This window comes from Nicotiana tabacum, chromosome 17 (assembly GCF_000715075.1).
Source record: "Nicotiana tabacum cultivar K326 chromosome 17, ASM71507v2, whole genome shotgun sequence".
NCBI lineage: Eukaryota > Viridiplantae > Streptophyta > Magnoliopsida > Solanales > Solanaceae > Nicotiana > Nicotiana tabacum.
In genome coordinates this window covers 114,393,727-114,409,574 of record NC_134096.1, presented here as the reverse complement: position 1 = coordinate 114,409,574, position 15,848 = coordinate 114,393,727, and the positions used below count along the sequence as shown (strand labels likewise).

General features: G+C 35.5%; 1 protein-coding gene across 2 annotated transcripts; it reads left to right on the top strand.

The window, feature by feature from the left end:
• The first annotated feature begins 2,693 nt into the window (after nt 1–2,693).
• Nucleotides 2,694–14,119, top strand: LOC107818475 (putative ubiquitin-conjugating enzyme E2 24). 2 transcript variants are annotated; one of them, XM_016644498.2, is made up of 10 exons: nt 2,751–3,181; nt 5,104–5,459; nt 5,580–6,013; nt 7,469–8,946; nt 9,294–9,431; nt 9,708–10,142; nt 10,241–10,304; nt 12,657–12,796; nt 13,078–13,389; nt 13,607–14,119. In XM_016644498.2, exons 4-10 carry the CDS (start codon nt 7,501–7,503, stop codon nt 13,841–13,843), a joined length of 2,772 nt encoding a protein of 923 aa, XP_016499984.1. In that variant the 5' UTR covers nt 2,751–3,181; nt 5,104–5,459; nt 5,580–6,013; nt 7,469–7,500; the 3' UTR covers nt 13,844–14,119. The 2 variants fall into 2 exon arrangements, with proteins under 2 accessions (XP_016499986.1, XP_016499984.1); XM_016644500.2 differs by lacking the exon at nt 5,104–5,459 and having other exon boundaries at nt 2,694–3,181.
• The last annotated feature ends 1,729 nt before the right edge of the window (nt 14,120–15,848 follow it).

Here is a 15,848-nt window from a genome sequence, read left to right as displayed (position 1 = left end):
ATTAACGATAGATTATCAAAAAACTTTATTAACTACGAGCAATTTAGCGATAAATTATTAGCAACGGATATACATACAACAATCACCTATGCACTGTGCATTCCTTTCTAGGTATTGAACCACAATCTATAACTTTTAGGTATGTTACACGTTTATCTATATATAGTTAATTAACTGAATTGATTTTGTTTTACACGAGTTATGACAGGGTAAAACACATGAAACTATACTGTTAGTGTCTCCATTCTAACTCTTTGAACTGTTTGCTTGTTTAGAGAAGTGGTTCTCTTTTCTGATGCATCAAGTTTAATTTTTTGTCAAAACATATATACTGGAATAGTATTGTGTGGAATTTAACTAACATAACATTAACATGTCATAGCCATAATTATGAAAAGCCCACATTTCCATTGAAAAAGTTGTCCACCCAAATACCTTTTGCTCACTGAGTTGACATATAGATGATACTCTAGGAGAATATTCACGAACAAAAGTCTAGTTTTAGCTATTACTACTAAAGTAAATAAATTTTTGCAAAAGAAAGAAACACGAAAATAAAAATGCTTTTTCTCCTTGCATCTTACTAGTATATCAACTTAAGTCAATTCAATTCAATACCAAAATAAATATGACTCAAAGTTTATCAATCGGCGTGTATTATAAATTGCCATATTGACACAGTAACTTCTCAGGTGGCTATTGGGTTTACTTCTGATTTTGGTTTATTTTTAAAAAAAATGAGATCTACAATAAATTTTAAAAAAAATTGTTTATGGAAGACAATTGGGAAAAGTTGCGTGTTTAATTATATTATCATTTATGAAAATTCTTTGGAGAATTCTCATGTTAATGATTATGAAAACTTAACTTATGAATTGTTTTTTGTCTTCAACAGGCAACAAGACATTTCGTTTAGAATTAAGGAAAACAAAATTAAACATGGTTGTTAACAATTTTTTATAGCGTTTCAAAAGACTTTCAATGGAGAGATTTTCCTTGCCATTTGTCGCACCGTTGCACATATGAAAACCTAATTTTGCATTTGTAGCACGTTTCCATATGAAAATAGATTTGTCAGAATATTCGTAAATAAACTTAGAGAATACTTAACGATGTTCTGAAGGAATATTCGGAAATAAAATATGCATGTCCTCCAACTTAGAAAAAAAAAGAAAGAAAAATGGCGACTTTTGTGACTATTTTTTAGTTTTTACGTCGACTTTAGTAATCACGAAAAGCCTGATTTCTAGTACGATAGTGCCATTTGTCAAACCTTAGCATATGAAGACAGATCCCACTCTGTCACCAAAACAAATCCCACTTTGTTGTCTATTTAAAATTTTGAAACTAGCAACAAGATCTTAGTGGATGGAGTATAATAAGTTGAAGAATGATGTAATCAGTGGCCGGAATAAGATTATTATTAAGAGATGTTAAAATATAAAAAGTTAAATGCTCGGAAGTCAAGAGGTTTTTAATCTATAATAGAAGATATTTACAAAATAAAATCTTTAATTTATCTAGCAACATAGTATAATTTTATGGTAAAGGAATATTAGCTGACACCCTCAACTATAAGTGGCTCCGCCAATGGTAGTAATTATAGAAAAGAGACAAACCTAAAAGTTGGTCTTTTTCACTTCAGTTCTTTTCAAATGACAGTGTCAAAGAAGAAGATCCTGGATTTAGAGAAACTAAACCCAGGTGGGACAATTCTAATGTCATTTGGATAAAATCTCATAACCAAATGCATTCTTTTAATTATGTACATATATCTCTTCTTAGTAATTAGCTTCATAAAATTCTTTGGTTTTCTATTATGAAAGATTAGTTACTAATAAATCTAATGGCATTGACATGATCGAGTTATAATGTATACAAAGATGTTAAATATCTAAGTTTGAGATTGTCACTCTCTTACTTGAATTATCACCGCAACTATAGGAGATAAAAAAAATGTCATGAAGTTCAAATTTATAAAATTCATATTCTTATTCCTAAGTGTGAAAAAACACAGCAATTAGGTTCTTCGGCCTTTTCGAAAAATGTGATATGTAATCAAGATAACTACATCTGATTAGAGATTGAATTGAACATCATTTGTTTAATAAACATGTCAATTTGACCACAATAACTTTTTCTTTTTGAAAAAAAATAAAACTTGGACTAGTTATAAAATTGATATCTTAGGTTTATGAAAGTACTTTGGCCGCCACACACACTAACATATTATAGAATCATCACACTACTAAGAGTATATTGTGATAGATAAAATGCCTCCACCATTAATTAAAAGTTTTCGAGATTAATGAAAAAATTATTTATACAAAGTATTTTTTTTCTTTTAATGGGTCTCACACTACGCCGAAATTAGTCACCGGGCGCCAGATCAGCAAAATAGAATCATCACATAAAAAATAAAATATATTAAAACACCACCATCTTTTGAAAAAGAAAAAAGTGATAAATTAATTAATGCTCTCGAACCCAAGTTGGATCAAGGTGATAATTGATTACTACAGCTATAAAGGGTAGTTCTGTAAATTGGAGATGTTGACTGTTAACTTGTATACGGCAGAAAAGAGTAGAGAATACAATATACAAAGAAAGCATAGATACTACGGTATATTCTTCTTAAAAAGTATATATGGGGTTTTATTTAATACCCTGTATCTATAATTGGCTCTCTTTCTATGAAAAATAGTACGCACACTACTCAAAAATCTCCATTTAACGTTCAAGAATTCACACAGACAAAAACACACACGCACACACAGACACATAGTAGAAGAGAAATAAAGAGAGGTGATAATTAAGGGAAGAAAAAAGAAAAGGGGTTGGTGATTTTGCAACATTTCATGCTGCCATGTTTGTGCGGTTTGAATATGAGTGGATTATGGGAATTTAGGGAGGTGATTTGCCTCTCTGAATTCCCTTAATCTTTATTTCTTGGCTTTTTTTTGGGGGTGTGTGTGTGTTTTGGACCTTTTGTTGAGGTGATCACTGTTTGTTTGGAAGGAAAAAGCAAGAATTTATCTCAGGAAACTGCTAGAAAGTAAAGAATTTGTTAAAGACTCTCTTCTGGGGTTGCTTCAGTTTCATTCAGCTTGTGCTTTTTCTGTGGGAGTTCCTCAGTTAGATGTGCCTTTGGTTCGATATGAGCATAAGAGTGTACAAGATGGTAACTTTCTCAACTTCTGCTTATAATCTTGTTATCTTTTTTTCTCTTATTACTGTCTTTTTTCTCTTTTTTGCTGTTTGCTTTTTAACCTTTAGTTGTTTGAGTTATCTAGCATCTGTATCTGTTTACTTTGATGAAAATATGTCTTACACTTATCTTTCTTATTTGTTTTATGTGAAGGTGAATTTTGTTGAAATTCTTAGGCTTCATGTTTGCAACCTCCTTCAATTCAAAAGGATATTTTATTTTGGAGTTTTGATTCAAAGCTGAAGAAGTTTGTCTAACAAATTTTTTTCACTGAAATTTTTGGAGGGTAGATTTTCTAAAAAGTTGTAAAAAGAATTTCATTGTTTTTCCCTCTTTAGATGGCTGATGATTCTAGTTAGTGCTTAGGGACATGCAAGGATAAGGTTATGTTTGAGTGTTGATATGCTTTGGGATGTGCATCCATTATATAACTGGAAAAGGAGTCACAGGATAGATGTTTACTGTAGCCTTTAACTTGGTTTCCTAACACACACGTTGGTCATGGAATTACATCTAGAATATTGTCTATATAGTCAGAGTAGATAAACAAGAAAAATAATAGAGGGTCTTTAGGTTGAGGGCGTTCATGAATATGTGCAGTACCAGCTATTGTCAAACCAGTGACATCCTCTCTTGAGGCTAGATGCGCCATGTACGTGGTATCTAGGAGCAATGATTTTTGTTCATGTGTAGATCGGCTTACTTCTAAAATGGGAACTGGAATCAGAAGATGATAGCTTTTTTAGTCACCTCCCATGGATTAACACATTTGAAAGCTTAACACCTGATTGCAAGGAAGCAAAATCATCGATATTAAAAACTTAACATTATTTGGGTGCACAGAAGTATTGAACTTTGACGAATGAACCAAGAAAGGGTAAGGGTGTGGTATGAGACTAATTAAAGTTAGGCTAATAATAAATTGAATTAGATTGTGGAAGAACAAAGTTAAAGCTGAACAAGCAACTACTTAGAGTAGATACTCAATGTCAAAGAGGTGGACTCTGGACAAACACGTAGATGATTCAGTGATTGATGACTGATAGACCATTGGAGTCTTTTCCACTTTTAAGATCTTACATCTTAAGATATTTAATTTATAAAGAAAACTCCAGTATCATCTTGTGCTAATATAGTGAATGTCATCACTTTCTAAGAAGTATTTCTATTTTCCAAGAAAAAGACGATCTGTATGAATCTCTTCTCTTTGGGAAGTCTCAAACTAAGTGTTCACACACAAAGAAAAATGAATGCTTTTATCATTGGGAGTATAAATGTGAGATGATCATTCAAATACCATGATGTTTGGAGGCATTTCTCTCCTGCTCATCGAAGTGATTGGTTTTACTAGTGCTCTTATCCAGAGAACTTTGATCCTTATATGGTCTTCAATTCATTTTGAGGTGTTGAAGGGTCATGTATTTGGGTTTTAAAATTAGCTAAAGATAATTATGTTGTGAGTGGACAAAAGCACTAGTAAGCAATTAACTGTAGAGCTCTAAATGATTTTATTGTAGGTTCATATAGCAGCTTAAATGTAAAACTGTACATACAATTTCTGTCATCACTCATTTTATCTTTGAAATCAAGTTTCATTTAGAAATTGGTTTGTTGTCGAACTATCCATATGCTGCCAATTAACTACACTGGTCGGTTGACCACACAAAATTAGTTATTTTTTTGGAAAAAATATTTCCGGAAGAAGTGAAAGTCATAATGTTAAAAAACTCGCAGAATTTAGTTCTTACAGCACTTTTTGCTGAAACCAATATACTTCCTTTAACAATAAAAAAATTGCAAAAATTGACTATGTTGTAAGGAATTACTGATTCTTTATCCTATAGGACTCTTGAGAACTTGTCATCTTAGAATTTGTTGCCGTATCTCTATTGCAGTGTTGACTATGTAGTTGTCTGGTCAAAAGAAACTGCCGAACTGGTCTTCCTGCTGCTCGACATATCAATTGTGTTGTGTTAAATTAGCAGCTATTCTGCTCTCAGGTTTCACGAAAGTTTTAAAACCTGTAAGGCTGGTTTGACTCAGAAAAAAGTTGGGTTCCATGGTCAAGCTACAACATATCTTTCAAGGATTTCCCAATGTAGTTCAGTGGCTCACATCAACTTACATTTTCTGGGAAGCCTCCTCCACTGAGCATTGCCCAAGAAAAGATATCTTTTTGGCATTTTGAACATTTTATCCAACACCTAGCTATTTCTGGTTGACTCAACTGTCCAAAACATTTCCTTTGGCAGTAAGTAGACCTGACAGTATAGCAGATTCTTATAGTTACATATGCATCTCTCTATTGGCTCTGCCGGGCAAATCTCCTTTGGCAAATTGTGAAGTTCCATAGTTTTTTGGTTCTTTGTAGGTTTCATCTTCATCCGTTGGTAAAAAGTTGATCCATATATCTGGCAAGGTGGACTTCCTCTTCAACCTGTCAGGAAGAGCTGAAGCGGCACTTCTACTGGGACCACTATTAGTTGGAACATTCTTTTCTGCACAACTCTTCTAGTGGACTTCAGTTCATTTCTTGGGGCAAATCTCCTTTGGCATTTTGGAGTTCATACTCCAAAAAAACTATTTGTCTTTAGGGCAAATCTCCTTTGGCATTCATCTCCTTTTGGAGATACTATCTTGGTCTCTGTTTACAAAACAGATTGACCTAGAAATTTATTTCATCTTTGGGAATATACATCGGTCGTCGTCGTTGGAAGTGGGAAAATTGATACTCGTCATCAGCAGGGGATCCATATCAGTTTGTAAGTTTGGATCACACAGCAAGGATTTGCAAGTGACTTTGTGGTATGTCTTTACTCATCATTTTTGTCCATGTAATTTATCTTTAGCTATATCATCTAAAACCAATAGGGATTGTGCTTTGTTCAGTTTAGTTAAGCTAATCATGGTTGTGATTTGCTTCTTTGCAAGTCATCCCATCAATTGTTCTCGATTCTGAATAAGTATAGTGCATTGGAGTATATGAGCTACTGAATACAATGGCGGATCCACGTAGGGGCTCTATGGGTGCTGCAGCACCCATTACTTCCAACACTGAATTAGTACTGATAATTGATGAAAATAAGTTAAATAACAGACTTAGCACCCAGGAACTGAAAGTCTGAATGGGTGCTTTGGTTGTATGGGCAGCAAATCTTACAGCCAGTGTTTGATGTTTGATCTGCGGGAGATCGATCCCCCCTTGAACCATATTGTCTCTTCTTCGTTTTCTCCCTCTTTGCTTTTCTTTTTTCCATTTTTATTTTAGTTACCAATATCAGACCCTCTTTCCTAACAGAGAACCTTCAACCTTCTAATTTTCGATTTTTGTCCTTTTGTCTTTTTTTTTTTTAATTCCCCATCAAACCACCCCAAAACAGAAGATATTTCTTCTTTCCCACTACAGAATGGAGCTTTTTATTTTTGTTAAGATCTCTTTCTCTTGTGATGAAATTTTGGCGGATTTCTTCTCTCTTGGGTCTAAATAGTTTGTTTAATTTCCAGAAGTAATTATCTCTTTGTTTTCTCATATGCCTTCTAAGACTGAGAAGTCAATTGAATATAATGACATATTTTTCTATAAAAATTTTGTTTATTATTTTGTGTAGGTACATAAAATTTATGTTCAATCCAAGGCTAATGTTAGACTAATATTTTGGAGATAACTCTAGGGTAAGAAATGATGTTATTAGTAAACAACGAGAATAATTGTGAATAAATGGTATTTTTAAATAAAGATAATATTTATCATAGTTTATATGTTAGATATTGTTACCATCTGGTACAAATAGTTGCACATTTATACTTGGTTCACATAGTTGTATATTTTGGTAATATCTTAAATGCAACATAGCACGCACATGCGCGCTCACATTATGTGTCAAAAAGGGCGGGTTTAATTGAACTCAATAACTATATGCTACACATACGTACATCCACCAACATGGTGGAGCACCCATTACTTTAAAATCCTAGATCCGCCACTGGCCTCAACTTGCCATCGATATCGACATGAGTACATAAGCTACTGAATAAACATAATGCATCATAATTTAGGTTTAAGCATGTGTTAATTTTCAAGTCAAAGTTTCACTCGGTTGTTTATCTCTAGAAATTAATTGAGCTATCTAAGGATCAAGAATCCAAGAGAAAACAATCATGAATCAGATATAGGCTAGCTGTAGCTTCATTGACAACTCCCATTCCAATACTATGCCTTTTTAACCTTCATTTCTTGGCTTATATATTAATGTTTCTCAGATTGCAGAATACATTTCACTGGTTTCCACATTATGGATACATCTTCTCTAAGTGACTGTGATAGTTTCAGCGAGAGCAGCAGTTATGACGATCAGGATTATGTTGAATATCTGTATGGTGGACATGCCTGTTCAATTCTTTCAAGTCTTGAGGAAAGCATCGGTAAAATCGATGACTTCCTCTCCTTTGAGAGAGTGTTTATGTATGGGGACATAGTATGTCCAGTAAATGATCCATCCGGACAGATGGGAAAAGTGATCAATGTTGAGATGATTGTTGACTTGGAAAATATTCATGGAAGAAAAATACGAGATGTTAACTCAAAAGATCTTGTGAAAATACGTCCAATTTCAGTTGGGGATTATGTAGTGATGGGTCCATGGCTTGGGAAAGTGGAAAAGATAGTCGATAAAGTTACAGTTCTCTTTGACGATGGTGCGAAGTCTGAATTTGCCGCAGAGGGTTCAGAAATGCTCACACCAATTTCCTCCGATTTAGTTGAAGACCCGCAATACCCTTTCTACCCGGGACAAAGGGTTCAAGTTCAGTCTGTATCTGCCTCTGGATCAGCCAACTGGCTATGTGGTGTAAGAAGTGGCAAAAGAGAGCAAGGTACCATTTATTCATTGGAGGCTGGAATCGTGCATGTAGACTGGATCCGCTGTGGCAGTCTTGGTTGTGAAAAGGTGCCTAGTCCCCCAAATTTGCAGGACTCAGAAAAGTTAACCTTGTTGTCTTGCTTCTCCCATGCAAAGTGGCAGCTTGGAGATTGCTGTGTACTTCCAGTTGCTGACTCTAAGAACATGTTGCGGCAGAGTGTTCAAAGCTCACCTCCCTGTGGAGCAATGAAAGAGGATAGACTAAACAAGGCATCTCAGAAAAGTAATAGGAGCTCAGCTGTTCCGCAAGTTGCTGTAATTTCAAAGACAAGGACAAAAGTTGATGTTTTGTGGCAGGATGGGAGCGTGACCATTGGATTGGACTCGGATTCTGTTTTTCCTGTCAATATTGTGGACGCTCATGAGTTTTGGCCAGAGCAGTTCGTGCTTGAGAAGGGAATGTGTGATGACTCATCTGTTCCCAGTCCAAAAAGGTGGGGTGTGGTGAGATGTGTTGACGCAAAGGAGCGGACTGTGAAGGTAAAATGGACAACCTTTTCCTTGAATGAACCAAATAAGTTTAGGGTAGAGCAAACTGAAGAAATTGTGAGTGCGTATGAACTGATGGACCATCCAGACTACTCATACTGTTTGGGTGATGCGGTTTGCAAGTTTTGTGAGGATCAGGTTTTCAGTCTTGATGGGAAGAGCATGTTCTCTGAGATTGGCATGGACATTAACTCTAAGCTTAAGAATATTGATACTAGAAAGGATAATTCAGATTTCCTCGGATATGATCACTCATCTTGCATTGGTATTATTGTCAGCTTCAAAGATGGCAACATTGAAGTGAAATGGGCTACTGGTTTTACAAGCATGGTAAGGGTACTCTTTTTTCTATTCTTTTATTTTTCGAGGGGTTAGACACTGTTTTTCTTCTCTCTTCATTTCCAGTTTTGCTGATTTCCTACAATCATATCATTACTGTTCTTTTTACATTGTTTTATTAAAGTTGATCTTTTTTGGCTGAAAGTTGATAAGTGACAAACAGTTGAAGTTTGCAACCAAAACGGTTTATTTTTTTAAGGAATACTGGTTCACGTGATAACTGTTGAAAGTAACAAATATTGTACTTAGAGCTGAAATTATTCGAGAAACTTCTTCCTAATCTTGGATTTATGCCTTGAACTGGCTCAAATCTTGTCTTCATTCATTGATACTCATAGGTTGCACCCTTTGAGATCTACCGAATAGATAAATGTGAAACTGCTGCTGCCATTACTGTACCCTCTGGTGAAAGTGCTGAGCAATCAGGCGCGGAGACGAGTTCAAACGAAAATCAACTTTCAAAACCTGAGGAAAAGGTGAAGTCTAATTCCCTCTCCATGTGTTGTTCCTTAGTTGTTATTGCAAGAAGTCTGAGAATGGAAATTTTAGCAATGACTTGAATAGTTAACTGGAAGGAAAACCGGAAATGGTTCAATAGGAGATAAGCTAATAACCATAAAAAGTGGTTAGAAGATTATTTGCCATCAACATTATAAGATCTCAATATAGCAGGGATTTAATTAGATATCCTTATTTCAAAATCTTCAACTTCTCGTGTGAAAGTTTGACAAGAGTTAGATTTTGAAATTCAGGACTTACTGAAGTTTGGTGGCGATAGAGAAAGTTGCAACAAGAGTTTGTGGGATTCTAGTTCCTGTTTGCTTTCTCAAGCTGCTATTGGCTTTTTCTCTAGTATCACCTCGAGTCTTTTTGGTCCCTTGAGCTCATCATTGTTTGGTACTTACCAAGCTATATCAGAAGAAGGGAAGCAATCAAGGTTACCCAATGAGGAGGAAATCATAGAACTTAGCAATTTGAATGCAGGAATTCCCACACTTGGGGTAGGAGATGTGAAGGCTTCGTCTGAAAGGGAACTAGAGCAAGAACAGAAAACAACCGAGGATCAAAAAGATGATGTTTTGTCATCTTCCAGCAAGCTCCCTGAAGAATTTAGACAGTTTGATATGGTCACTGGTTTCTCAGACCACCATTTCGCAGATGGTGCTGGAAAGGCGCAGTTATCCCAGGTCAAAATTATTTTTAGTTTTTCCCAAGTGAACATGACAGCTAGTTGTTATTTCTACTACGCTCTTCTCCCTTCTTTAATCTTTCTATTACTTCACAGGTGAAAAGAGGTTGGCTGAAGAAGGTCCACCAAGAATGGAGCATTTTGGAACATGATCTTCCTGGTGAGAATTTCAACCTGTTTTTTGGTTTAAGCTTGTCTAATGATGTGATATTTACTTTCTGCTATTGTTTACTGTGCCTATCTACGTCTTTTGGCAAGTATGAGCCATGCTTGTTGAGGCGAAAGATCGGGTTGGGGGTGGAGGGGGGGGGGGGGGTTAGAAAGATACACACTGGGAATGCTGAAGCTACTGAAATGAACAAAGACGAGGGAAAAATGTAAAAAGATATAAGCCAGACTTTCAATGAGAAATTGCACACTCGGCAACTAGAATTTTAATTCCTGAAATATATTCCTCTTCTGTAGCTTATGGAATATATGATAAATATCAGTTGTTCTGTAGTTCATGTACCGAAGTCAGATGGTAATGCCCTTATGGCAGTCCACAAGTTTTATTTTTCATCTGTACATTTAGAAAGAAAGGGAGCCACTGTAGGTTTAATGTTTATGATACGGAAAAGGGTCAAATATATCCCTCTACTATCGAAAATTGTTTAAACTTACCCTCCGTCTCACTATTGGGTCATTTGGGACCCTACCGTTATACTATGGGTTAGATTTGCCCCTATTTTTTACGGAGTGCCACGTGGCATCTCCTTATTAAAAGACCCACCCCAATTTAATCTATCCGGTTCAAAACTCACTATCCATTATCCGACCCGTTGCACGACTACAAAGCTGGTTAGCCGTTAGTGAGCGCAAAGTGGGTACCAAATCTGGCTTGTGCATAAATCTGGAAAACTAGCTTTGTTCTTCCATCTTTGTTGATTCTTGCTCAAAATTTCCAACCCAACTTCTTTAAATCTTCACAAAATTTGTCATAATTTGAGATATAAGCTCCCTAAGAGATCCCCAACAAAATCCAGTAACACCCCCTAGAAATAGCTCACATTTTTAAAACCCATTTTTGAGCTAAGCTTCAAAGCTTTCTTCAATGGAGTTCTAATGGAGTTTTAGCTCTTGCTTCACGTACCAGCTTTCCAACAATGTTCTAAATAATAATTTCAAGAAGAAACGCAGCTCAACTCTTTCATAATTTCATACCCGACGCTCTTTTTTTGTAATCTCAGTTTTCGAACTCTTTGAAGGTCCGGCTATGGAGGTCACGAAATTTTCAAACTGCACGCTCTACATTTTGGATCTGATTATAAAGCTTCTTTTCTTATTTACACTTTCCGGCATTCCCAGCTAATTAAAATTACAGTATCCCACAAACAACAGAATCATAGTAACCAACTCAAACCCAAAAAGAAAATAGATCTAAAAAAATTAACACTTGAATTAATCAATTATCCTTTTGAAGCAAAGCTGAGCCTTCCAGCTTTTCCACTTCAAACAAACCTGGCAGCGGAAACGAAGCTTCATTTGTTTAAGATTTCACAAATTAAAGGCGAATTTAATGTTTTGGAAAAAAATATTTCTAGGCCCAGAATGAATGGAGAGTTTGAGAGAGAGAGAGAGAGAGAGGGGGGGGGGGAAGAGAGAATAATGAGACTGAAAGCAACTCCAATGAAGTAAAAAGAAAAAGCAAAGCAAATCAGTAGCCATAGAAACAAAACTGTTGTGAAATGTGAAATGAGGAAGAAGAAACCTATTAAGGAACGGTTACCAAATAAGACTTCGGGTTAGGTAACGGGTAGATTAAATTGGGGTGGGTCTTTTAATAAGGAGATGCCACGTGGCACTCCGTCAAAAATAGGGGCAAATCTAACCCATAATATAACGGTAGGGTCCCAAATGACCCAATAGTGAGACGGAGGGTAAGTTTAAACAATTTTCGATAGTAGAGGGATATATTTGACCCTTTTCCGTTTATGATATTATGTGCCAATTATTTTGTCTTTGCTCTTTGTAATAGCGCCTCTGTCTCATATCAATTTCTCAAGAAGTTCTCCTTTTCCTTAACTCACTAACTTTATGTAATTTTGGTTGATAGCTGTTAAAACAGAATGACTTCCCCTCAGGAAAGGGGAAAGGTCCGAGTGACGATAATTTTATGAACATGATAGCTGTTAAAACAGAATGACTTCCCCTCAGGAAAGGGGAAAGTTCCGAGTGACGATAATTTTATGAACATGCAACACATCAAAAGATTCCAACTTAAGTTTGAAAAAGTAAACAAATGATCAGTAATTATGGCTCGAATAGGAAAGATTTGGGGGAGAGGGGTTGAGATAGACACTAAATTTACCACAACTTACTGCGCATTGTCTTTTCCTTTTTTTTTTCTTCTTCTTTTTGCTGTACTATATCTGATTGTATCAACAAGAAACCTCTTATCACTGACTAGATGATTTTATGGTGCATTTCTTTATCTGTTCGTCTTCACTGGCTTTACTAAAACTTGAAACAGAAACGATCTATGTACGCGTCTGTGAGGAAAGAATGGATTTGCTGCGAGCAGCCATTATTGGTGCACCTGGGACTCCATATCACGATGGAGTCTTCTTCTTTGATATTTACCTACCCTCAGAATATCCTCATGAGCCACCTGTAAGTAAATCTCTGTAGCTTGTAATCTGTAACATCTAATATGATGCACAAGTTATTGCATATTTCCACAATGTGCTGAATGATAGAAATGAGCATTTGCTTACCTTTGGAAGCTGAATGCTCAGATCATATTTATTAATTATCTCTTGTGCAATGTTAGGCATCCAATTGTCGAACTCCACCATCCAATTATGAAATCCATCTGTTTCCTGATTTGTGAAATCAAGTATACACTTTCTCGTTAAAGCTTATTTAGGTTTTGTGAAAATTAAATTGTGCAGATGGTCTACTATCACTCTGGCGGGCTTCGTGTCAATCCCAACTTGTATGAGTCAGGAAAGGTCTGTCTTAGCCTCTTAAATACATGGACGGGCTCTGGAAATGAACTATGGAACCCCAAAAGTTCCACGATTCTACAAGTTCTCCTCTCTCTTCAAGCTCTTGTGCTCAATGAAAAGCCTTATTTCAACGAGGCTGGATATGATGCACAGATTGGAAAAGCTGATGGTGAAAAGAACTCAGTCAGCTATAATGAAAATGCTTTCCTTGTTACCTGCAAGTCCATGTTATACCAACTCAACAAGCCACCTAAGGTAGATGATTTACATTTTAAGTTTTCCGAGTTTCTTTAAATCATATTTAGATTTCAGATAAAACCACGTAATGTAACATGTTTAAGAAACGGAATTTGGTCTCTGGTGACTTAAAGTTCAAATTACCACCAAGACTTTTTGTATTCCAAAATTCTATGTAGAAGCACTTCCCTTTTAATATGGAAGTTTCTGATCTGCTTGGTCAATTATGCTGCAGCATTTTGAGGCACTCGTGCAAGAGCACTTTGGTAAAAGATGGAAGCACATTTTATTAGCTTGTAAGGCGTATATGGATGGTGCACCAGTTGGTTCTGCATTTCAACCCAAAAGCCAGGACCAAGAACCGATAAAAGGAAGCTCTACAGGGTTCAAGATTATGCTTGGCAAGCTTTTCCCTAAACTCGCGGAGGCATTCGCTGACAAAGGTATCGATTGCAGTCAGTTGTCCGACTAAGTGTAGCTATGCACCTATGTAATAAATAACAACCTTACCGGTATATGTACAATATCAGCATTTGAACTGGCCCTAATGTGGCCGCTTTCGTGTTAATTTGAAGTGTGCAAATGTGTATTGTGAGTGGGTGTGGTAGGGGTGGGTGGGTTTGTGGGGGAGGGGGGTTGGGGTGGTGTATGAGTAATGAGTATTTGAACCATATTTGTGTATATATGCATTACATTTTGTAAGATATTGCAGCTTGAATAAATGGTTGAACCTTGAGATTGATGTTTACTATGGTTCTCCAGTTTTGAACTTGTCTCAACATGTTTTGGTTACCACTTGTATCCAAAATGCATAAAGGTACAAAGTATAGCAGATAGTAAAACACCAACTTTTTGCAACGGCTGGCTCAGCTTTGGGTTGTAGGAAATGGAAGGTTATAATCACGTCTCCATCACTAGGTGGATTTATTTAGGTCCTTATTAGAGTGGTGGAAAACTCCTAAGCATTTGTCATTCTACTCTCTTTCCCCCTTGTATATGTTTATATTTAAATAGGTTAATGTTCTCAATGGTGAATCGATCATTCGATATACTTTTTCTTCTGCGACGGAATGGAAAAAAAGTCTTTTCAATTCTATTTGACTCGGGGCGTCAGGGACTCTCCAACAGAAATCTCGTCTTTTTTGTCGTCGATAAGTTCTCCCTCAATGCCCTACTATTCATAAGAAATACTGATTGTTGAGAGACTGATTTATGAAAGCCCGGTTTCTATCTTGTTAAGTTACATGTTGGCAATAGTGACACTGACATACATCAACTTAATGGTCTTTGCTAATCTCGCCGATGAATTTCGTTGAAATAAAATAGAAGGATAAAATATACTAAAACAGAGATGTACTCCAATACATTAGGTTTCCTACTACAATTTTTAAAAATGTTTCTTATGTGATAAATATGTTAAAAATATTTACATGAGTACTCCAATTTACACTGACAATTAGATATTTATTTTTGGGATTAAGGGAGTAATAAATAAGAAGTTTGGGGAATGCAGAGCGTTAAATTTACTCATATCTTTCTAAGCACTAGACTTCGTCCTACTACTTTTGATTTTCTTAAGAAGTGCAATTTTAAAGAATAACTGTGTATTAGCTAAAACCAATTTTTCAACACACATATAGATAAAGCATCATTGAATATTTAGTTTTACATTAGATTGTATTGTAAATATATCCATTATAATATTTTTGAAAGAATAAGAAAATATTAATACATGTTGCGAAGAATTAATGTGACAAAAAAAATTCACTTGAGAAAAATAAGTGCTAAATTAAGGTTAGGATGATTTCATTTCTTTCCCTCCTTTCAACTACCTACGTGACTGATATCAAAGAAACATTGAAGGAGAAGTAAAACCAAAACCAAAAATAATTCAAACCGTAAAAGGAACGTCTATTGCAATCTAATTTACTTCAGAATCTGGTCAAAAGCTTCAAGTATGTTACGTTATTATTGAAATGCAAATTAATAAGTTGTTCTCTATCTCTTTTAATTGTTCAACTATATTTAGCCTTCTTATTTCCATTTCTTCTAGTATAAGATTTAATCATAACTAGAAATTCACCCATAGATAATTCTTTATACTCCTATCTATTATGCCTTGTTCAGACCTATTCTATTCAAATATCAAATTATTTATCTTTTGAATAAATTAGGGATCGAAGATGTCTAATAGCATGTTTGGCCAAACTTCTCAAGAGGCCAAAAATATTTTTTTTTTTCTCAAAAGCACTTTTTTTCCCTACCTTGAGGTGTTTGGCCAAACCTTTTTGGGGAAAAAAGTGCTTTTGGGAAGAAGCAGAAAAAAGTAGTTTCTTCCCAAAAGCAGAAGCAGAAGCAGTTTTGACTTTTCTTCTTACCAAAAATACCCTTAACAAAATATAGTATATACAAAATAACCGTTAAACCTAATACTTAGGATATTAATGTATAAATATTTTTTTATTATTTTTAGGATA